At 42.2% G+C, this 23,383-nt stretch overlaps 2 protein-coding genes across 6 annotated transcripts; one reads left to right on the forward strand and one right to left on the reverse strand.

The window, feature by feature from the left end:
• Positions 1–1,435: 1,435 nt before the first annotated feature.
• On the reverse strand, positions 1,436–11,632 carry FAM114A2 (family with sequence similarity 114 member A2). 5 transcript variants are annotated; one of them, XM_013128608.3, is made up of 15 exons: positions 11,516–11,632; positions 10,458–10,612; positions 10,110–10,321; positions 9,799–9,898; positions 9,238–9,333; positions 8,854–8,966; positions 7,774–7,908; positions 7,462–7,620; positions 6,730–6,853; positions 5,658–5,737; positions 4,830–4,958; positions 4,485–4,624; positions 3,620–3,692; positions 2,978–3,031; positions 1,436–2,257 (listed from the first exon to the last, which is right to left on the reverse strand). In XM_013128608.3, exons 3-15 carry the CDS (start codon positions 10,317–10,319, stop codon positions 2,159–2,161), a joined length of 1,512 nt encoding a protein of 503 aa, XP_012984062.2. In that variant the 5' UTR covers positions 10,320–10,321; positions 10,458–10,612; positions 11,516–11,632; the 3' UTR covers positions 1,436–2,158. The 5 variants fall into 5 exon arrangements, with proteins under 5 accessions (XP_012984062.2, XP_030903192.2, XP_030903193.2 ...); XM_031047332.2 differs by having other exon boundaries at positions 6,715–6,853; XM_031047333.2 differs by having other exon boundaries at positions 6,715–6,853; positions 11,543–11,631.
• On the forward strand, positions 11,586–21,639 carry MFAP3 (microfibril associated protein 3). Its single transcript, XM_005147178.3, has 3 exons — positions 11,586–11,695; positions 15,821–16,282; positions 17,624–21,639. The coding sequence occupies exons 2-3, from the start codon at positions 16,003–16,005 to the stop codon at positions 18,367–18,369; spliced, it is 1,026 nt and encodes a 341-aa protein (XP_005147235.1). The 5' UTR covers positions 11,586–11,695; positions 15,821–16,002; the 3' UTR covers positions 18,370–21,639.
• The last annotated feature ends 1,744 nt before the right edge of the window (positions 21,640–23,383 follow it).

Here is a 23,383-nt window from a genome sequence, read left to right on the forward strand (position 1 = left end):
TCCCAGCTCTCATTAGGTTCATGCAAAAGGCAAGGCCAAGCAGTAAGATCTCCAGACAGTTGGATGCTGAATTCTGATGAATCCTTTGGGTAGGAAGATTTCAGCAACTGTGGATCTGTTTTAGTTGGCTGTCTATTGCAGTCCTTGGACTGGCACACCAACGAAGCTGGTACACATTTGATTACTGGCTGCTGTAACAAAATCCAGGTGGGCAAAGAAAGAATTACTGTCTGCATCTTCAAATCACCTCATTTCCTTTAATTATTAAACTACACTAAAGCACTGCAGGTCAGTAGAATGGATCTGCAAGAAAAGCAGCTGTTGTGCCATAATTGCCTCTTATCTTTATTTCTTCTCTTCTGCCATTTCTGTACGTTTTGGCTTTTTAGCAGGAGCAAAGCTACCATTTTGCATTGGTGCAGGAACTGGGAGCTCAGCTGTAGAAGCCCTCACTGCCTGGGTTCAGAGTCCTTTTTGCTCTGGGAAAGCTAGAGAAAAGCTATGAGAAAATCCATGAGAAAAGCCTCAGATGTCCCAGCCTTGCTCCACAAACCACACCCAGGGCTAGAAGAAAAAACCCCACCATTCTTGCTTCTCATTGTGTTCGTGCCCACTGCTACCTCAATAGCTTTTCACTGAAATGGTTGTCAAAAGAAATCCTTCTTTTAATAATGCTATCAACCAAACCAAGAAAAAAAAATACAGAATTCATAGGTTGTTTTACACCAGACGTTCTCCTTTCAAGTATAGCTGCCTTTAAGATGCAAAAAAATCAGCTCTCCCTTTAGAGATCTAATCGGTCTACCCATGACTAAGGCAAGGCTTTTCCCATATATATATATATAAATCAGAGAAGCATTATCCAAAAGGTATTCTAATAATAAGAACACTTCTCTACTGCACAAATAGAGAAATGTTAAGCCTTCAGTACAGCTGAAATGTGCAAGAGCTGCTAAAACCTAGAGGATTTTCCAAACAGGATTTGAGCATCATTGTCACCAATGAACCAGTACAGAGGCAGGTGTGACATTTAGTCACCTCTGGTTAGCTATTCTGGACTTCTTGAAGTTCCATTTTAGCTGTGCATTTCTGCTCTTGTTATTCCAATAGAGGTTGTTCCCTCCCAATGGGCAGGCTCAAAAGATAGACATTGCAGAAAGGAACAAAGCAGGGAACTTTCAGAGCACAAAGAAACAGATACTGTACATGAAGCTTCTGAGACAAATTAGGACTCCTGCTAACAGAACCAAACTGCTTCCTCTCCCCCTACTTTAATATAGCTTCCAAGAAAAAGGAGCATTGCATTATAGTGTTTTTCCACAGAAAGAGGAGACAAGCAGTATCTGAGTTATCTGTGGCTGACATGTGAAGCTGCACTGAGGAAGTGGAATCCTCCTGCTAAATTCTCTCATTAAATTGCCCAAACACAAGTCAATCTCTTTTGCCAGTTCTCATTTATTGCTATAAAGCAAAGTACCCCCATTCTTAGGGCCAGATCAGCATTTTACCAGCTTGTGCTGAAGCAAGCACTTTGCAAGAGAACAGCACCCTCGTGACAGTCCTAGTCCCACATCCCTGAGTCATTAACAGACATCTTCAGTCAACCAGGCTTCTCTTCAGCAGCAACAGCTTGATAAGGAATCCTCTCTTTCCAGCTCTATTCTTTCCAGCCTAGGAACTGTAAGGTTCATAAATATTTGCCTTTTCTTGCACCTCCTATCCAATACTCAGTTCAACACCAATGCAGAGCTATCAGGAGCCCAATTATGTCCCTCTGACTTAAAAATCACACCATGATTTTAGCTAACTCTTTAACTGGCCAGCTGCTACTCTTCTCTCCAGCACTGGGAGAAGCTCTCTGGACTGTGAAGACAAAGGGCTTGTTAACAGATACAGCAGAGGGATTTCAGTGAAAAGATATAGTCAGTCCATGGAAACAGAGAAGCAGTCTGCACTTTGCCCACCAACCTGGACTATGCTAATCACATTTCTCAATGCTGTAGAAGCTGTCATTGCCAGACTGCATTTAATCACGGTTCTTACAGCAGCAGCGATCAGAGTTAATCTTTTTCCCTTTAACAAGAGCCATTACATCACTCTCCAGCATGGAAACTACGAAGTGGGAAGGTCAAAAAGTTCTTAATTAGAAGGGTTTTTATTACTGTGATAGTTCCGTTCTAGCCTCAATAAGAGAGATCTGAAGTACAGGCAGCAAGAGCTGGAAGGCATCTTGGATATATGAAGCACTGTTTGAAGCCTGTGAAAACAAAAATCAAAATACACACATGAATAATTACGCTACCAATCAGCTTTCCTAAAAACACACTCATTTCAAACAGCATTGATTAATGCACGTAACAGAAGCCTTATGCTTGCTGGATTTTTAAAGCTTCATTTTAGAAATCAATTTAACATTAAGTTTTTGAGGAGTTTTATGCCACTAGGCAAAAAATCAACTGGCTTCAAAACTGCCAAACAAGATCAAGTGCAATCCAAATGTAGGACACTGTTTTCAAGAATAGATGAGAAGAATCCATTTCAAAGTGAGGCATAAGAATGCTGTGGCAGGAAGGAATAACACACCAACAGGAAACACCCATTTCCTACCACACCTCAGAAGTTTACAAGCTCTGAGAACCAATTTAACAGCTAGGAAGTGTGGGACTATTGCATGTTTATTTCTGAGCTTGTCTAAGGTTTGACTTTGGACACCTAAATTCTGGAAAACCAGACTGCTAGATGTAGTATGTGTTTTCTGACCCATCATAACTGTCAGCTGAGACCATATAGGCTCACTTTTCACTGTAACTCATCTCTTGTGCAAATCTATAGACATTTATTAGAACTTTCAAGTGATTAGATAAGGAAGCAGAATCTTAGACCATGAGGCTTGACACCCATAAGGATACCAAAGTGGAAAAAACAGCATATCTATTTTTTAAGTATTACTTAATGTTTTAATTTTAGCATAACTGACCTCCAAAAACACTCCAGTGATTAAGGGATTAAGCACATCTGCTTTCTCTTTGACCTGCAGAGATCAGACATATATTATCCTGATTGGAAATCTGATCACATTTCTTCAAGCAAGATAAAGCTAAATCCTTGGTAGGCTTAAAATCACCATTGCTCCCCTGACTCTAGGAAAGCTAAGTCGCAAACTGCAGAGGACCTGCCTTGTAGCATGCAAATAAGAACAAAGCAACCCACATATGCCCAGTGCAAGCCATATATGAATACACACATTATATCTTTAAATGTACTGCAGACAGCTGGAGAATTGAGAGATAATGATACTATCTTCAATAACACCTGAGTGTTTTGGAAAAGCCACACCAGGATCACAAACCTCATTTACTTCTGTCTCCTTAGTACTGTCAGCTCCCATTCCCCCTCTGCACTCACCCCCACAGCAGTCTGAATGCAGCAGAAGGCATTCAAAAACTCAGCATACATTCAGATGCCACAATTTGGTAATCACTGACCTACAAGATCAGTTTACAAGGCAAAAATTTACATATATAAATGTCCCAACAAAAAAAGCACTTTGTGGTGAAGATCTCAAGGCTGTAATTAACTAGCCACATCTCATTCCTAAGAACTATGGTGTAACTCTTACCCCTGCAGTCGTTAAGCACGTAGTAAACTCTTTAGAGAAAGTTGACAGTTCTTTACACAGCACAATTGTCATTCTGTGGAAGAAGAGTGAAAAAACAATGTAATAAATGCAGCCTACAAGAATAACTTTTAGCATTTCTCTAACACACAAACACTTTGTTTCCATGCATATATAGCTGAATTAAACCAAAACTGATATAGAGCATATAAACAGTATACAAAGCTCCAGAAGTTCCCTGAATAAATTAGGAATTGGAAAGATGTAAAACCAAATAATTAAAGCTGAATGTCTGAAACAGCATTCAAAGGACAGACACATTCATTCAAGAAGGAATGGTACTAACTCCCTTTTTCCTTTTACTGACAAGTGTTATTTTCTGAATCAGAAAGTACTGCATATTTCATGTGCTTGCCAAGTATCTCCTGACATAAAAGAAAAACCTCATGTTATGCATTATTGGAAAGATCAATGTACTAATTTAGCTATTTACTAATTAGACATTTACAATGTCACATACCTAACATACTAAAAGATTAGCAAAGAGGTAATTAAGAATCACTTTTATACAACTACTTTGTCATATTTTATATGTCTACCCACTAACTAGCACAAGCTTAGGGCAAACATTCTACTTGGCTAAATAAAAGCTTTCAACTGGGGTTCCCTCTTTCTTATCAAGAAACATCTTTAAGCTGGAAGAAGAGGCAGCTGAATACTGCTGGAAGATAGTGATGCCACCAACTGCAACTTTACACACATGCAGAACTCAAAAGCCCTACACCCCATGGTTTGCAAAGAAGCATTAGACAGTTTAATCAATATGTCAGTAATTATAAGCTACACATTTAGTGAGAGATGAACTTACTGTGAAAGGGACTTGGCTCTGTCTGTGGCCGTCACCTCTTGTTTCTGACCATGCAGAAATAAAGCTGCAGTTTTGTGGAACATTTCAATGGAGCATGCTGTCAGTTCAGCCAGACTTCTTATGGCAAACGCATGAATATCCTGCAAGAGTTAAGAAGATTCCCCAGACCACACATAAACTAGCAGCATTTCTTATTTAGGACAAGTGAATCACACAAGGTGCTGTCAGTACACTGCACTTTCAGACCTCAGGATCTGCACTCAAACTCTGGGAAACACAACTGTAACTCAGCAGCCAGGTACACACTCTATGGTCACACATTCTCTTCCTTCATCACTCAGTTACCTCTACTGATTTTCCAGCATCGTGGTCGCCATCTCTGGATTCTACTTCTCGATTCTCTTCGCTATCTTTTTCTTCTTTAGGAAGACTACTGTTGAATTGTGCTATCCACTCATGAGCAGATGTCCTCACCTGTATGAAGATGTGCCATAGTATTTAATGACTGAAATGAAGCCCCTCTGCCCACCACAAAACATTGAGTACTGAATCTCTACAGAGCAAGAAAACAGCCATGACTCCTGAGCTAGTGAGAACAACCACAGAAAATGATCCTAGTAGCTTCAGGTCAGCTGGCTGCACTGATGTAGTTCAGGGCAGTCATTTCTCCAGCACTGGGTGTTAGTTTACCAGCAAGACCACAACTTAACAGAGGTGCTTTAAAAACCTGTCTGCAGTATACTGCTGCCACTTGGTGGATCTGAAGGGTAGTAAAATGAAGGCAAGAAAAGTGATGCTTTCTCATACAAAGTTCCAAACATAGCAAAACCAGCTGCTCTGTACCAAGAGAGGGCTTCAGTGCATGACTGTAGGTCGATTTCACTGTGGGGGCTGAAGGCTTTGTGCTCACGGTTATCTTTGCCACCACTTATAACCGCACAGTGAAAGGGCAAAGACACACTAATGTCTACTGATTCAGAGCCAAAAACATTACAGAACATGATTTTGCCCCATAAGTTCAAAGGAAATGGCTCATCTCTTTCAGCTACCATTGTCAGAGGATCTAAAACAAGGCTTGTTTTCATGCATTTGATATTTTCACAAACAAAACAGGAAGAGAAGCGGTTCTTATAAGAAATCTCTCCAGCTTCTAGAAGATAGGAAGTAACTCACTGTGATCAGTTTGGCTGGGCTTGAGGAGATGCGCAACTCTGAAAACAGCTCTGTTACTTCTTTTGTGAACTCCTCATCTCCTAGAGGACAGGAAAAGTTAAAGAATCCATGCAAAGGACACAGACAGGAATAAGCAGCACTTCAATGCAGAACTAGTTCTGTCCAAATCTATCAACTGCCTCCTTTATTTCTCTTCAAATCATAACCTCAGGCAAGATACACTGAGGCTGGTCTTTTTAAATACAGTTTGCAAGGTAAGTTCTGAAACAGTGGAGACACCAGTGCCAGGAGGTTAACTCCTGCTTTCTTAACTCTGGTTTGGTAGCTCAGAATTAAAAATTCCATCTTTAATTTTTTACAGGCAGCATTTTATAATGGAGAAACTTGCACATCACCTTGCACATCACCTTGCACATAATAGGAGAAGCCTATTATATATGGCAGGGCAGATGTTAACAGTGGGGGGAAGGCTGTGAGATGCATCACGTGCAAATATAAAAGATACATTAAATGTTAAATGATAGCAAATGCAGGTGTGTAAGCCCTCCCTGATGAGCCATTTAGGCAAAAGCAATGTGAGAAATTTACATTTAAATCTGCATAATCCTCAAGAATCAGATGGCTCTTGTGCATGAAGGTACTTCTTGAGTCTTTTGGTCTGTGTGGCTAACTCTCATTTAACAAATAAATCAAAAGGCTTTTTGCTTTCCCATAGGTTGGACATCTCTGTTCACAGTTTTTCCCTCATGGTCAGGGAAACCCAGCATCTCTTTGAATTTGTACCGTGGCTCAAGGTCAGTTGTAGGAACTGCCGAGGAGTTAAACAACTTTAATCCTCCTCTGGCAAGAAATCATTACTGCTACAGAATTAACGCACAGCAGCTTTCCAGAGATGAAGGATATTGCTACCTGTCATGCTCCTGGCCACAGCTGGCTTTAGGATTAAGCATCCAGCTAAAGAATAACTTAATTTTGGCAACCTGCCCATTGCTGGTGATCAAGGCTGGTTGGTTCTACACTGAGAATTTAATTGAAAACCAGCTTATTCTTCCAGAACCTGGGGCTCTTTTACCCTTCTTTTCTTCCTCCTCTTCTTCAAAGAATTCAGGTAAAGAAAATGCTTCTTTGAGTTGTTCCATTTCCTCCTTCAGTGGGTCCAACTCTTCTCCAGAGAGAGCACTTAGAACCGATTTCACCTGCACAGCCAAAGAGAGAATCATAAATCCAACAAGAAAAAGACAGACAACGGAAGATGCAACACTGGTTTACACTGCACATAAAAACATCAGGCTGAATGTTAATAAGAAAATAGCACTTTCCTACAAGGAACAGGAAAAAGACCTATTTGTGAAGACCCATTAAATAATAACAGATTCTTCAGCAGTTACTCAATTTTTCACTTAAAAAAATTAATGACTTTTGAAATCGCATGTTGGTCTGCCCTCCTTCCTGCCTCAAAACAGAGTGGAAAACCTCTGCTGTGCTTCCAATGCTCTCCTTTTCTCCAGACCAAGGTAGCAAACAAGTGACTATGAGGAAAGAGTAATTTGTGAAATGTTGTTGAAGACATGCAAGAACTGAGGGTAGCTGGGTAAAGAAAATGGCTTTAGGGGCTGAGGACAGGACATAATGCTCCCAAGGTAAACACCAGATCATAATGCAGGGATCGAAGTGAAGTTGTGTAATCCATCACTTTATAGCAAGTTCTGAGCACTTGATTTTACATGTATATCCATATATTTCTGGTCTTTTTTCCCTGCTCAGCTGACTTCAAAATAGAAGGCAAATTGCTCAAGGCCATTACCTTTGATTCACTCTCTCTGGAAAGCATCTCTAAGGCCTCCAGATGAGAAAGGCCCTGAAACTCATCAAACAGTAACCCATAATGGGCTTTCTTCTCCGTAGCCATGGTAACCTCAGTAGCTGTCTGCTGCTCTTCTTTCTCCTTTGCCTCTCGTAAGACCTGAAAAATAAAAGCAGAGTACTCGGGTCAGTGCCAGAAGATACAGAGCAGGGAAGGAGAAGAGTTTTGGTTCAATAGTAAAAAAGGTTGTATAATGATGGGACTGCAAAAGAAGAGAGAAACCAATGAGCTGCTGATATGGAACTGCCATACCTGAGATAACGTGGAGTTTCTGTTCATTAGGCCCTTTGTTTTTTTGAATCCAGGATCTCCCTCAGCTATTACATCCATTGTCTTTTTCCCAATGAATTCCAAGGCATCCAGACCTCCACTAATAACACTTTTTCCCTAGAAATCAGATTTGGATATAGGCAGCACATAAAATTCACAGAAAACTATACAACTGAAAGAAAGAAACTGAAGGATTTATATCAGCAGTATCATGCTGGACACTCACATAAAAACCAAATTGATCCTTCTCACCCTAAAATTCAACCCTAATTGCCACAAAGAAAGCAACAAGACATGGAAAGAGCCACAACACACTATCATCCTACAGTTTAATAGAGCACTCAGACAGCTGCAGCAATCTGATGGGAAATACACTTTTCTTTTGTGAATAAGCTGTTTCTTAAGCACACTGAAGTATTTAGTTCTCATCCTTCCAATCAGAAAACACTAGACCTGTGGGTTTTGGTTGTTAACTCTTGTTCAAGCCTTAAAAGCAGAAGAAAGCTTTCTATCTGCAGCTCTTTCAGATTCATGGACAAATTGACAAGACAACAGGTCACAAAAGCACAGTTTCTAAGGGTAATGGGTTCCTTTGAAGTGTATTTCTCATGGTCACAGGAGCAAGCTGATTTCCAAGCAATTTGGGCTAGTTTCACAGGAGTTTTGGAGAGCAAAATGGATTTCATCTCTAGACAGTTCTGTGGAAATCAGTAGAAATATTCCAGGAATGAGTATGACCCTGCATTTTACCTGAATACTCTAAAGGAAGTGAGCAGAGATAACAGGGTACAGAGGTGACATGCCCACCCCACACTGTCCACCATTAGGTTTTTTTGTTAGGAGTCAACATTTAATCCTATCAAAATTCAGGACAACTTATACATTAAATACCAGTTAGAAGCAAGGCACAGGATAAAGTTTGTCTGAAGGTTGAAACAGTTTCTCACCATTCACCCACAAAAAATAAGAAGTAAAACCATTCTCTTTATGATGTTTCAGATGAAAGGCAAAAACCCCAACGCTCTCTTACACCCATTTTCCCTGCATTCCCAACTCACTCACTGTGCTTTGGACAGCAGTAGAGATGGTTGACAGTACTTCAAGAGCTCCAGCAATAGGAAAGGAACTGCCATCCCCAACTGCATCTGTGCTGCTAGCACCAGGATTTTCGCTTCCTGCATTAGAAGGTAGAAAATTAACTTCTTTGCTCTCCCAAAAAGATCCTGTCAGCTGCAGAATGGAGAAAATATTCAAATACCAAGTGTCAGCCAGAAGCAGGGCTAGAATTGGAATTATTTTCCTACCTTCTTTTCAGAGCTAACAGAAGCATTAGAGTATTATTTTAGCACTGAGATATCTACCTCAACATGCAAGATGAAGAGGAAGGAGAGGCTAATTATGTTATGAGAAGTGTTTCAGTGTTGTTCTTACAAAGTAAAAACTGACCTCTTGTATCATCTCTAGTTTCTGAAGAGATTTCACTTGGACTGGGGATCCCAAGGGTTGTTTCTGCTTTTTCTATGACATTTGAAATACCTTGACCTAGAGAAGACAACAGTATTACTTTACCCAAGAACAGAAATCAAATCCGAAACAGGATCAGGGCTGCATATTGGGCTTTATTATTCTGGATTCCTCCTGTTTAAGACAGTTCACCCAGCACTAAATCCTACTGCTACCCAGCTTGCTTACCAATGTAACGAACTCAGGTTTCACCTCAGCTTTTAAATCAAGTTGCGAATACTGGCTGAATAGTAGTTTAAAATACCAGCTGAAAATGATGCAAACACCTTAAAAGCTTGAAAGTAATTTTGGCTATGCACAATCTCCTTAATCTCATTGTACCTTTTGCTACAAGTTTTCTCCATTACTTGAGCAATTCCCTTGACATTTTTCCAATAACTGCTGCTATGACAGAAATCCCCTTCTCTAGAAACAAGCTCAAAAGCATTAGCTGAGACATGAAGAATGATTAAAATATATATCAAATACCAGAAAGAGCCTTACCTACAGTGGCTACAGTAGCAGATGCAGTCGACAGAAGAGTTTTCCCCCAGCTTCCCCAGTACCCCCATCCTGTCTGAACTGCAGCTGAAGAATCAGAGGCCTTTAATGAAGAAAAGGAGAGTGATGTAGGTATTACGGTGAGGAGAGAAACACAAGCAGTATGTGACATGTCACTTTTGTGCAGTTTTTCCTTTCAGATAAACATCAATGTGAATTTTCAGAAGAGGAGCAGGCCTTATGCTCAGCATTCTTTCATACTCAAAGCCATGAAACGTGAAGTCACGCTATTCAGAGCTAGAACAGAAATATACCTTGAGGGTTTCAGCTGCAGGCTTTTCTGTGGCAGCAGGCTGACTTGGGGGTTTGGGTTCAGGTCTTTTCCGAGTCATAGGCACAGGCTCGATCTCTTGCTCTTTCTCTTGATTGCTCCCGGTGCTGGCAAGGTCCTCTGCTTTCTGTTCATTTCCATCTTCATTAGAGGTTTCTTCTTTCCGATCTTCACCAGTACCTTTCTCAGACATGACTACAAACACCCATAGAAATCAAAGCAGATAAAACAATCACTCCCTTGTACACTTTGACACTGGTTCAAAAGCATCACATTTGTGTTTTAAACAAACACAACTAAGACAGAAAGCCCTCTACGTTGCCACACGTACCTGCGTGAACAGATTACGTTTTTAAGCAAATGTGTACACCAGGTTATATCTGATTGGAAAAAACTGTCACACTTGGAAGTTTAAAGTCCCACAGAACCACTCTGCTTTATCTAAGTGACACACCCTCTCCACAGGAAAGAAACAGGCTCTTAACTCTGAAAAGCAAATGAAAGGTACAAGAGGTCTTCAGATAATTCAATACATGACATGCTTCATGAAAAGCAGTGAAAACAAATGGCTTGGGAAGACTGCTTGGAAGGGGGCTCCATTAAAATGGGGATAGCTGTCAGAAAGCCAGGCAGGCAGGGAGGCAGCCACTGGTTTGCTCCTGTATTTAGGGCTGAGGGTGCTCACCGGGCTGTTAACAGCACCCAGCACCTACAACACGCTCAGCCGGCACTGACGCTGCTCCCGGGGGATGACGGTGGCTCATGGACAGCGCTGCCACGTCGCTGCCTGCTCACGGGGCAGAGGTTTCTCTGCTCTCCTCCCGGCCTCGCTGCCAGCACCGCACCAGCCCCATGGCAGTAACCTGAGGGCCTCAACAGCAGGCAGGGACAGGCAGGGTCACACTGGGCACCCCACAGATGCCGGCGTCACTGCCGGCATGAAGCTGCGTCCCCTCGGAGCTGGCCACGGGCGCAATCAGGGCAGCCACCCCCATTCACGGGTTCTGCTGGCTTGAACTGAATGAAGAGGACAGCTCGGGGTGACTCGGGGACCCCATCCCATTTCCCCATGGCTTCTCATAGTAGTTAGTGGGACCCCGCACCCTGCAGCTCCCCCAGCACCCCCTGAGCTACCCAGCCCTCGGGGCATCCCTGCCTCCCCTTCTGCCCAGGATCCCCCATCCCCCACATGGTGTTGCCTAGCTCACAACGGAGCCCTTATTCCCTGAACCCCCCTGGTACTGAACTCCTGCCCCATAAGGGCCCCCCAGCTGCCCACAAACCTCCCGACCGGTACCGACTCCTGCACAGAGGACCCTTGTGTGCCCCAAGCCCTCCTCACTTCGGGACTCCCCGGTCCCACAGAGGGCCCCTTCGAGCCCTGTGTACCCGCGGCTCCGGTTCCAGCCTCCTCACCCGCCGGGCCGGGCCAGCTCCGCGCTCCCCGTACGGTACGGGCGGACCGTAACCATCGAGCCGAGGCGCAGAGCGGCGCCCCGCGGAAGTGCGGCCTAGCCCGGAAGGGTGACTGGGGAAGCACATCCGGGCGGTGGGAAGGCGGCGGCGGAGGTGAGTGGCGGTGGGAGCCGGGGGTCGGGCACGGCGCTCGGGGAAGGCCCCGGGGGAGCTCAGCCTCCCCCTCGCTGCTGAGGGAGGATCCGGGGCCGAGTTCGCTGTTCGGCTGCCGGGCGGTGGTGGTGCCTTTGGGGTAACCTGAGGCCGGCGGGGTCCCTCGGCTGCAGGGTGGATGTGTGGTGTGTTCCTCGCAGCCTGGAGCAGGCGGCTTGAGCGGGGTTTGACCCGAGCGAGAGCAGCGTCTCTGGGGACAGGGTGCTGGTTGTGTGCAGTTCTGTACCTGATGGTGTTTAGCTGACCGCGGACAGTAACCATACTGTCCTGTGCAGCGGGTCCTGTGCCCTTTGTGAGCTACCCGTGGCCTGTGTCAGGCAAAGACTGTACGTGGCAAAAGCCACTCAGAAGCGAGGTCTGCTCTGTTCTCTGGTAGATTTGCTCCCCAAACTGTTTGGTTTTGGGCTGCCAGTGCAGCCGCTCACCCTAGGAGCCTTCACTGGTGCTGGCACTAGGTGAACCCTCCATGCAGCCTCTGCTACACTGGAAACACCAGTATAATGGCTTTGGCCAAGGCCATGCATCTGTTTCCATTAACTTCCCGGGAGTTAATGAAGGGTTCTGCCAGATGCAGCTCCCTGATTTGAAAGAGCATCAGAGGGTGGTCACAGTCACACTGTGAGTAGAAAGGTGCACTCAGTGCAGAGTGATCCATTTGCATCTATTTAGTGTGTGTTATTACCAGTTGTGAATGCCAAAATACATTTCCACGCTGAGACAGAAGTGGCAGTCAGAGCAGGCTGTTGTCTGTCAGGTGTGGCTGGGTTTATTGCTTCACTTTTCTCCAGGTATGGGGTGATGTTATTAGCAGTGGATGTAAAGCCATATAACTGGCAACCTCTTGGGCCCCAGCTTTGCAGGGCCTTATAAATGTGTGTGGTTTCAAGTACTATCAGTACTTCCATTGACCTCAGTGGGACTACTTACAGCACTCTGAGTTAAACACAAATATGCTTTTTCAGGATGAGAGCCAAAGATGACTCACACAAGCATATGCATCACAGAGTTTTATCTTTGAACTGCTATTTGTTGTTACAACCTATGGTTTAATAAAGGTTAAGGATGTGCAGCTCAACTTCAGGTTCATTTGTAAAATAGCCAATTTCTATTCTGCATGTTTCGTTTTGCTTGGGCTTAATGCTTTCTGGAAGAATTGCAATGGAGGCACTGTACATGCTTTATCCTTTTTGGATCCTTTATCAGCTCCAGCAGCTGTTTTGCATAAGTGTGATGGTTGAAGAATATGGATTTCACAAGCCATTTTGTTTCTCCCAGCACTGGGCAGTGAGAGATCATTGTCTGCTTAGCAGTAATGGCTTTTCCAAAGCAAAATGCGACAAACAATTTCTAATAAATCAGACCTCGAAGAGTTTAATAGTAAAACTCAATGACCCATCACCAATGTTTTACCCATTATGCAAGCTCAGTGTGAATATGTTGGAGAGCATATGCAATTACTGAAGATAATTGTCTTACGAAAGAAAATGTTGATGAGTATTTCTTGTGTTAAATAATTGACTGAGGTTTCTGATGTCGTTTTAGGAGTGTCACAGGCTCTTGGAACTCTAACAATTTAAATTTAATAATCTAAAATTACAATAATGCAGGCAAAGTACAGGAGGTCCTGGAATTATTCTCTAATAAATCTAAAACATGATTAGTTGGGAGGTTATTGTTTTAGAGGGCTGTAAGTTACATATTTGATTTGGTCCTGAAGATGAGGGTTTGTCTTCACTGCAGAGCTATCATCAGCTGTAACTGCCTCAAATGCTATAAAGTCAGGTCCTGACGCATGCAAAAGCCATTAAGTGTGGTGGCATTTTTAACTGAAGGCAGCCAGGTGATGTGTGCTGATCTGTGATCACAGCACAAGCTGTGACAGGCTCAAATGGCAACTCCAGCACTTCGGATGTCACTGGTCCACAAACTGCTAAGAATCCTGCTAGAAGAAGGCTGCACAAGGTAACAAATAAGCAGCTCAGTTGTTGGCAGCTTTCTGAAGGCTCTGAAACACTCTTGAAAATAGTAGGGGTCTGAAAAAGGAAAGTTAAACCCACACCTTCAAACAGAATAGTTGCTGATCAGCATCAACCTCAGTATTGTCTTGTGCCATTGATGTGGTGGGATGCTCTTCTCCAGAGGCAGCAGGGCTCAGCAGCACTTTCCCTAATGTGTAACTGGTGGAAAAGAGGAACTAAAGAGGCCTTGGGAACGTTTTTAACCATTTAGCTATTGGAAAGTAGCTTCTTCAGAACAGTGGTATAATTCAGCTCTCAGCATTGGTCTCAAATGAACAGACAAGAGGCATGATAGTAAACAGAGTGGAGCCAATTAAAAAGAGGGCAGATGGAGAGATTGCTGTTTACAGGGAAACAATCAGAGAGCCTGTCTTCCGGTTTCTCTTGCAGGATTAAGTGGGTGAGTTGGTTAGTCAAGCTTGAAGGAGAGTTGGACACAGCTGTCTTATTTGCCTTCTTTGTCAAGCTGGTTTTGGCAACAACCACAGCAGAAGTGGGTCAGTTAATGTTTCTCATCGGATGTTGTCTGGTTTGACCTTCCACAAATTAACAGAAAAGAATTCCTAGTCTGGGTAACATGTTATCAGCAAATTTTCTCATGCTTGAATCTGCTTCTTTTTTCTCGGCTGAGAAGACAATTAGTACAAATCACCTGTGTTTATTTGTATTACATATAAATTTCTGTCTGCTTTAGGCAGTGTTAACTGGTGATTCTGGAAGGATGGAAGCGTATGCATTATTTATTAAGAAATTGTACCCCTTTGTATTGTGATATTTATGAAAGTCAAGTCTTCTGGCATTTGTTTTTGGTAGAAGAAAAGATGATATATCTGAAATCACACAGTCAGTGGGGTGAAGTGAGGTATTCTTTAGGATAACATGTTGGCTTGTGGCTTCTGTACTTTGTAAATTGGGGTTTTTGAGGGGCTCTGGAGCAGTCTGGATGGAATCATAGCTTCAGGGAATGCATATTAGCTTAAAAATTTTCTTGAATCAGGCTTCCAGGAAAACTGATTACAGATTTTCTCTTACTGGTGTCATCTCACTTTGTTATCAGTTGGTTTTATTCTGGCTTTTAAAAGAGGAAACTCCTTGTGTGTGAAGAACATAAAGGCTGTATCCTGGTTTCCTGAAATACGTTTTGTGCACATTAATTTGAAGAGAGCAAATTCTGTCCTTAGACAAAGCCATTTTTCAAATTGCTCAGAAATATGGGCAAGCATTTGGGTAGAGAAGATGGAAAATGAGGTCTGACCCATGAGATGCAGCATAAATCAGAAGATTTTCAACAGGAGCTTATTGTAAAACATACAAGAAAAAAGGAGGCAGAATTAGAAAATACAGCAGCAGCAGCAACAGGCATTGCAAAAAAAGGAAGTGCATTTAGACATCAGTGTCCTGATACTCAGCAAGAGACTTCCTCTCTGTGGCTGTAGATAACTGCTATGAGAGCTTTCTCAACACAAGAAATTAGAAGCGTTTTATATAGCATTTAGATATCTAACACTGATTGTGCCTCTAAAATCAAGTAAGTAGATGTATAAATGCTAAAAAACATAAGTGTGTGTGTTTTGGTTTTTTTCCTAGGGCTAAATGAAAGACTATCATTAGAAAATCAGTTGTTAAAAGCAATTCTGGAGGAGAGAGGCAGAAGTTATATCCTCTTTCTTCTTTATCTTTCTCTATTAAGAAAGCACTTTTTCTCTCTTAACACATGCAGAATCCGCTTTCTGACTGTAAAGATAGTTCTGCATTTTGAGTAGTCTGAACAATTTGTTCTTTTTTAAAAGCCTTTTTCCCCTTAATGATTATTGTTCCTGAGGTTATTTATTTGGACGGGAAGATGAACATCCAGAGGACCCAAGGTTGTGCTAATGCCTTCTTACCCTTGTTTCATTACTGTGTTCTGAGCAAAGCTCTGGTTTGGAACCTGTTGGCTGACAGTTTGTATTATGCTAATTGAAATCTGTTTGCTGGAAATGAAATTAGAATACACCATAAGCTTGCTGTCATTAATAAAGTTAATTCTTTTTCTCTTTTTTTCCAGTTGGATTTCCAATTTCCACTTCTAATATTGATGGTCTTGAAAGTGCATTTGGATCCCAGACATTTTCTGTTGCTGAACAAATCGAGAGCCTTCTCTCCTGTCTCAGAGCAGTACAGACAGCTTAATATCATATGACCTCATTTCTTCAAATTAAATGAAAGAAGAATTTTCTCTGGCTTCCCATGAAGCTCAGCTATTGCCTGTTAATCTTGACTGTTAGTGCTGATCTTTCAGTTGGATTTACACTGGAAAATGTAGCTTTTAACGGGACAGTTGCTTTTGGGTCTTTCAATGCATCCCTTCATATGGTGCCTCAAGCTTTAATAAGTTCTCCAGCACACCATGATATCATAGCCAAAGAGGGGACCAGTATTTTAATTGAATGTAAACTGAACATCAGCCAGTATGAATATATTCTTTGGTATAACTCCAGAGGACACCTGCTTGAACAGGAAGATGAAGGTGAGCTTTCCTGCTGCTTTCTATCCTTCAGTATTCCCCTTTTATACAAAGTATCTGAAAACCTTTGGGACTTTATTATCATTTTGTCTTCCTATCCTCCCATTTTTACAGTTAGGAGATAAGGAGAGAGCAAAACAAAGCCCTTTGCCCTCTGGCATGTGGCATGTGAATTATAGCTGAGTTCTTCTGTCCTAGCCCATCCATTCTGCTACAGTGGCACACAGAAGAAATGAGTCTGCATCCTACCAGATTCGAACTGATGTTCTATTTATTATTGCTCTGGTTTATATTATATTTTTCCAAACACATGAATTAAACACAATTCTCCTCAGTTTGTGCCATTGCCAGCTGGCAGCTGGTGCTTTAGTTTTGTTACAGGATTTTTTAAAGCATGGGGTAACTTACTACATTTATTTTCTAGTTTATGCACCAGTGTGACTGTGGAAATGAACACAATTTGTGATGGCCAACGATGAAATATTTGCTGTTTAACCTCTTTGTACAGAGGGAGAATGTATTTTCCTAGCATTGGCTCTTAGAGGTCTGTCCCTGTAGTTTTTAATTTTCACAAAATAATGTCTTTTAGAGACGCATGTGGTTTTATTAATTAATGAAGGTCATCAAGCTAATTGATAGGATCTTCTCGGAGGCCATCTTTCTGCCTTAAGTATTCAGTAACCTCTTTGTAGTTATAATGCCATCTGGAGATTTGTTCAAAGTAGAGTAATTAGAAGAATGAGTTATGAAAACAGTTTTTCCCCCTAAGTTATAAATGCATAAGAAACACCATAGAAAGCTAACTTCTTATTGATTTCTTTTTGCATGAGTTTTGTATATCAGCACTGCAAGCTCAGCAGAAAACTGCATCTCAAGAAAATTCTGGGTTCTTTTTGCCAACAGAGCCATTTACAGACTCACATCTTTTTCATGGGTCACTTCTGGCTCTGAAAATATGGAAAATTAGACTTTATAGAGACATTCTTTCAACACGGTGTTACACTGTCAATGAGAAGCACTAGTGAAGAACTAGGTTCACTGTCACGAAGAGCTATCTGTCCAAAAGCACTCAAGAAAGTGCAGATGAGAGAAAGAAGAAAAACCAGAGTAGCAAGCATGAAGAACAATTTACCATTAAGCAGTAGGATTGGTAACTGGATTATGGCTCTCTGTATCACAGGCATGAAAAGGAAATTTCAATCCTTGGTGTACTGTTTGTATTGTGATAGAAATGGACTGCTTATTTCCAAGCTCCGTCTTCCATTGATGGAGCAACCATCTTGTGTCTAGTTTACCCAGTGGTTTTTGTTTCCTTAGCTCACTTTATTCCTTTTGACTCTCTAGGTGGCCGGTGGAAGATTGCTGAGAATTCCCTTAACATCACAAAGGTCAGCTTTGCTGACCGGGGCCGATACACCTGTGCAGGAGTTAATCGTAATGACACCTTGTACTACACAGTCACCCTGAGGGTAACCTTTACCTCAGGAGACATGAGTATCTACTACATGATTGTGTGCCTTGTTGCCTTTGCCATCACCCTCATCTTAAACATAACCCGGCTGTGCATGATGAGCAGTCACCTCCGCAAAACAGAGAAAGCTATCAATGAGTTCTTTAGGACAGAAGGGGCTGAGAAGCTTCAGAAGGCTTTTGAGATAGCCAAGCGCATCCCTATCATTACATCTGCCAAAACACTGGAGCTGGCCAAAGTCACTCAGTTTAAAACCATGGAGTTTGCTCGGTACATTGAAGAGCTTGCCAGAAGCATTCCTCTTCCACCTCTGATCCTTAACTGCAGGGCGTTCATGGAGGAGATCTTTGAGGCTGTGAGAATTGATGATCCCGATGAAGTTGGTAAGGAGGAAAAACAGCCCCAAGCCTGTGGTACACAAGCTGCCATATACCCCATCAACCCCGAGATGAAGCGCAGCGATTCGCCAGCCGGGGATTCAGACGATGGGTCCATGAATGAGCCAGGTCAGGAGATAGCTGTTCAGGTGTCCATTCACCCACAGTCAGAAGTGCAGAGCATTGACACTGTTTCTCATGATAGCTGCCAATTTGTACCTTCTGAAGAGGGCACCTGCTGAGTCCAGTGATGACCTGTTAAGGAAGCACAGGCCACCCTAGGATGCTACAAGAAAGGGGTCTGCAAACAAGCTGCCTCAGTCCCATATGCACAAGTTTTCCAAATTGCCAGGTGCCAGAACTGCTACTGAGATCTGTGGTTTTTATCAGTATTGATTGAATGATTTCAAGTCTCTTAAGAAAGGCCATTTTGAATATTGTGCAGTGGTTTTTCTTTTTAAAGTGAGCTTGCTACACTCAAAATATTTACAATACAGGAATTCTTTGTCCTTGGCTCATTGGTAGCTTCTGGTACTTCTGATTTGTATTAGAAGTGGTACAACTTGCAATAAAATCTTCTCCTTTGTGAGCTCTTTCTTCCCTCACAAAGTGGAGCCGGAATTCCTTTGAGTCAGTGTTGTCCTTGATGCATTGAGCTGTGTATTCCTTTTTAATTGCTTCTTGGTGTGTGTAGCCATCAGAGCCATGGTGAGTTTGAACAAATCTGTTCTGTGTTGTGTGCTTCTGTGTCGCTATCAAAGTGTACTGTACTTAGGAAAAGAATAGGACCTGCTGCTGGATTCGAAGAATTGCTGTAGCTTCAAAGCAGCTCAGAGAACAACCAGGAGTTCTCAGTTTTCCATACATCTGCAGAAAACTGGGGCATACTCTAGTGTGTGGAAAGTGAATTGTTACAAAGCTCATTGCTTAAACTTGGTGCTGATTGCCAAAGCGCCTTACCCTGGATCTGTCTTACAGAATGGAGCAGTAGCAGCACTGCCTGCATGGTCTGACCATAGAAATATTCATTTACCATAGAAAATGCAAAGTTTTCTATTGTATTTGACATTGTTGTGAGAAAAGAATGCCAGTAATCGCATAGTGGCATTGTGTAAAAATTAATTCATCTACAGATCAGGTGTCTCATGCACTTCTTTCTGAGCAACAAAGGAGGTGACGCTCACTTTGCTCTGGACAGTACTTCCAGAAAGCAGTAGAAGAGGGAGTAGTTAGTGGAGGGGCTGGCTGAGCTGTTTGCTCAGGACAGGAGTGGGGTATTTCTCTGAACATGCCCTGTCTTATCACTGAAGGGAGAAGTGCAGGTGCTGACATCCGCACACACATCAGTACTTCACCGAGGATCTCCCACATGGCTGTAGAGATCCAGCCTCCAGGAGCCAGAGTGCAGACAACAATCTAGTTTCTTCTTTCACTCTTTGGTGCTGATTTTTAGTTTTCTCCTTAACATTTGTAAGCTATATCACTTAAATAGCATTTTGTATCCTGTTGAGATTTAGTAGATGTAAAGCTTGTAAGCACTCCACAAATTAATTTCTTACAACTACTGGAAGCATATTGCCATATAATTTTAACAACTTGGCAACAGGAGCACCATTTAATTCCCCACAACTCTTTTTCTTTCCTTATTATTACAGAAATGTCAGTTGAACAAATGATTCTGGACGGCTGCTCAGGATTCTTAAGAGGATTTGATATTACATTTACATGAGTAGAGATGGAAAATAAGCAGGCAGAGTGGTAGAACCAGGGTGGGGCCATCTGTTGTAATGCATGCTTGTAACAAAGGGTCTGAGCAAGTTATATTTATCAAATCATATTAGAGAAGAGGAAAGTAAAGCATCTGTTACCATTTTAAAGTACCTTCTGGGGAGAGCTCTGCAGTCAGCCACCAGTAAATGCACCCTAGTTGGCTTTGGCCTGTCAGGTAAGAGTGATGTTTTTCAGGAAGGAAGAAAATTGCTAGCCTGCGTTATAACAGCATTCCCACCAGCTTGGTACCATTTCCAAGACTGTAGTAAACTTTATCTGCTTCAAGGGAATAAAGCCTTCTGCGGAGAATTAGAGCAGTTACTGCCCTCAACAGGAACTTTTTCTTTGCTTCCATGGTTTGATGGCACTTTATGTCCACATGAAAAGTTTGTGTAGTTTTGTGTAACCTGTCTGGTTTCTTTCAAGTTCTTTTGAAGTGATCAGTGTTAAAAGATAACTCTTGTGGATAAATGCCCAGTTCTCTTAGGAGCCCTTCTAAGATGCTTCTGGCTTCACTTTTGTACTACAACAGGCTCTGCAGGTTTGTTGCACTTGCATAAGTGGAGATTTGTGGGTTTTACACCCTTTTGGATGTCCTACTTGAAAGAGGTGAAGGCTTCAAGAGAGAATGATCTGCTTAAATCTGTTTTGTGCCACAGGCCATGAGGATTGTACCTGTACTTGCCTTTTTTCCCCATGAGCAGTTCTCCTTGCTTCTGTGAAACTGTTGTATTGTATGCAGCAGTAGCATCTTGGACATTTTGCCCCTAACTACATACGCATGCAGAGATGCAGCTACAAAATCAAAGCTCCATTTAATCACTTCCCTAGAAGCAGCTATGCAGTTGTGATTGACAGATGTCTCATCAGAAGTGGCAGCTTACAGGCAGCAGAATGACACTAGAGGTGTGTCAGATGGGTGTCAGGAGAGCGGGTGCTAAATGAATTCAATCTGTTCTTTGATATTTATACTTTATTTACATAGCTCCGAGTTTTACTAATCACAGCAACTGGTGTCTTTGTGTGTCCTGTTGCCAGTGGAGAGGCAGGAATGAGGGTGCATAAAGATCCTCAGAAATGCAGTTGCAGTGTCATTGCTGGATAGCAAAGAGTTTTCCTGAGTTACTGCAGTATTTTGTTTGCTAAATTAATTTCATTCCTGGGAAGGAGGCTGTTTGTAAGGATTTCAGTAAATCAGGAGTACTTATTAAATGTAGGAACTGATCCTACTCCCACTGAACTAAATTAGAGCAGATTTGAAGCTCCGGTGTATTTTACAAATGATATTACAGGATTGTTATGCATCTGAAAGCAAGGACGATGGTGATGTTATACAATAAATGTAATTTCACATGACACTGATTTCCAAACAACATGTGAACGACTCTTGATCCTGAGTAGGTGTGGGCACTTAAATCTATTAGATATGTCTAATTGATCATTAGCATTGAAAAGATTATGTAAATATCAGTGTTTCTTTCTTAACTTTCCATAGGATGAGGAGAATCTACACTGATTTCCTTGCTTTAAACTAAATTCTCTGACAATCACAAGGCTACTTTCTCTTTTCTTTGTGACTTACTTTAAACAATGTAAAATCCACTTGTTATCCAAGAGTACCTAAAACTCACTTTGTAGTGGTTATTTGTATTACCTGGATTGTAATGTAACTGTTTAATGTAACCACATAGGATTTCATACTTTCATAAAACAAATTGGTAGATTTGCAAAATAAATTCAAAACAAAAGCTTTCTTTTGTTGGAGTTTTCTTGTTTATCTGTTAAGTGCCAGTCTGAGGTTAGATAGCAGCTGTATTCAGCTAAGCAGAAGTTGTTAACCAGCCTGTCAAAGGTTTCTGGGATATTCAGTCATTTGCAATGACATAGAATCATATAGAATCATAGAATAGTTCAGTTGGAAAGGACCTTAAGATCATCTTCAGGTCTGTCATTGTTTTATGTCTCAAAGTCCTCAGCAGCATCTGTAATAATCGTTACCAGATGCATAAATGAATGGTTCCAGGCCTGAAATAGTTCCGGGAGGGCCCTTATATTCTTGAGTTCACTTTTGCAAGCTAAGAAGGTGATTGTGAAGTGCAGTGACCTGCAGTCACAAACCTGTGTTTTCTGTGCTCAGCTTTTTCGCAGGCTTGTACTATTCTGTATTGTAATCACCTCTATTATTTTTAGTCCCCCTCAAACCACAGTTTGTTTGGACACAGCTTACCTCCTAAAATGCAGCACAACACTAATGTGGAGTATCTAAAGGCTTGAAGTGACCAAGTCTGCATCATGTTTTTTCCAGTGAGTTGCTGAGATGGCATAAAGAAATTTCCACTCCTGTGCCAAGGTGGGTGTGTGTGCTGCTCTCACTGCATCCCCTGAGATGGAGGAGATGGAGCTCTGATTTCACCCTTGCTCTCTGCGAGTTTTGCAGCAGTTTATTAAATTACATGGAGTGGGAATAATGTCCCTGGAGTGCTGTGATAAGCATACTGAGAGTGGGAGGGAGGGGGCCATCCCACCTCATTTTGGTGACCGGGCTTTCCCTTTGCAATCAGTTCTGTCTATTAAACTCTGCCAGGGGGTGATCCCAAGCTCCTAAGCAAGCCGCTTACCCACACCACTGGTTTACACAGGGAAGCCGTATCTCCCACGTGAGTGTGTAATATTGCATGATAATGGATGACTTCTGTATGGGCATGTCCTGCAGCTCTGGAGCACAGAGTAAACGTGCCCCTAGTTAGTTTAAACTGCAACCCACCCTAGACACCAAAAACCCAGCTTGCTGAGAAACCCTCTAAATACAGTCAGCAAATATGAATGAGGACAGACTTCACCACATTGTTTGTAAGGAATACTCTCCGGCCACAGTCTCTGCACAAGATAGATCCTAGAATGAAAGCCAAATCTTGGGGATTTTCCTGTGAGAATCAGCTGCTTAAAGGAAGAATTATTGGACCCACACTCCTCAGGCTAGGTCAGTGTTCAATCAGCATCTGCTTTCTATCTGCATGTTATGAGATATGCATGAATGACAACGGTTCAGTTTCTTAAAGCTCCTGTAACCTGACTCATCCTGATCCTGTCCACAGTGAAGAAATTCATCTGCGTGAATTTAAAGCACCTTTCCATTTGGATAACAGCAGCTCATTGAAAAGGGAGCTGCATTAAGGATGATTGTACTTTAAGGTGTGCACCTTTAAAACTGCAATTCTCCTTAATGTTGCAGCACTCTCATCTGGTGAGTCAGGTCTCCAGCCAGAGACATGCGATAGAGACACCACCATTTCATTCAACTCAGTCAAGTTACAGCTTTATCAGCTTCTGTCAGTAAATACCCAGCTGGGTCTCTGTCCATGTTCCTTTTTGTATAGCAGCCCATGCAGAGGTCTCCAAACACTGCCAGCTTTTCTGCATGTGGAAGGAGGAATTACACCATCACTCCAAAAAAAACCCTGTTTTTCTAGGTGTCCAAATATCACA

The sequence above is a fragment of the Melopsittacus undulatus genome, chromosome 10 (genome assembly GCF_012275295.1).
Source record: "Melopsittacus undulatus isolate bMelUnd1 chromosome 10, bMelUnd1.mat.Z, whole genome shotgun sequence".
In the NCBI taxonomy this organism is placed as follows: domain Eukaryota; kingdom Metazoa; phylum Chordata; class Aves; order Psittaciformes; family Psittaculidae; genus Melopsittacus; species Melopsittacus undulatus.

Bases quoted from the DNA above. Each gene is read 5' to 3' on its own strand.
- MFAP3 (XM_005147178.3), top strand. From the start codon at position 16,003: ATGAAGCTCAGCTATTGCCTGTTAATCTTGACTGTTAGTGCTGATCTT. The intron at 16,283-17,623 runs GTGAGCTTTCCT...TTGACTCTCTAG, and splicing joins GCTTGAACAGGAAGATGAAG to GTGGCCGGTGGAAGATTGCT.
- FAM114A2 (XM_031047335.2), bottom strand. From the start codon at position 10,319: ATGTCTGAGAAAGGTACTGGTGAAGATCGGAAAGAAGAAACCTCTAAT. The intron at 9,899-10,109 runs GTATATTTCTGT...TCTTCATTAAAG, and splicing joins CTGCAGCTGAAACCCTCAAG to GCCTCTGATTCTTCAGCTGC. The intron at 4,959-5,657 runs GTGAGTTACTTC...ATCTTCATACAG, and splicing joins GCCCAGCCAAACTGATCACA to GTGAGGACATCTGCTCATGA.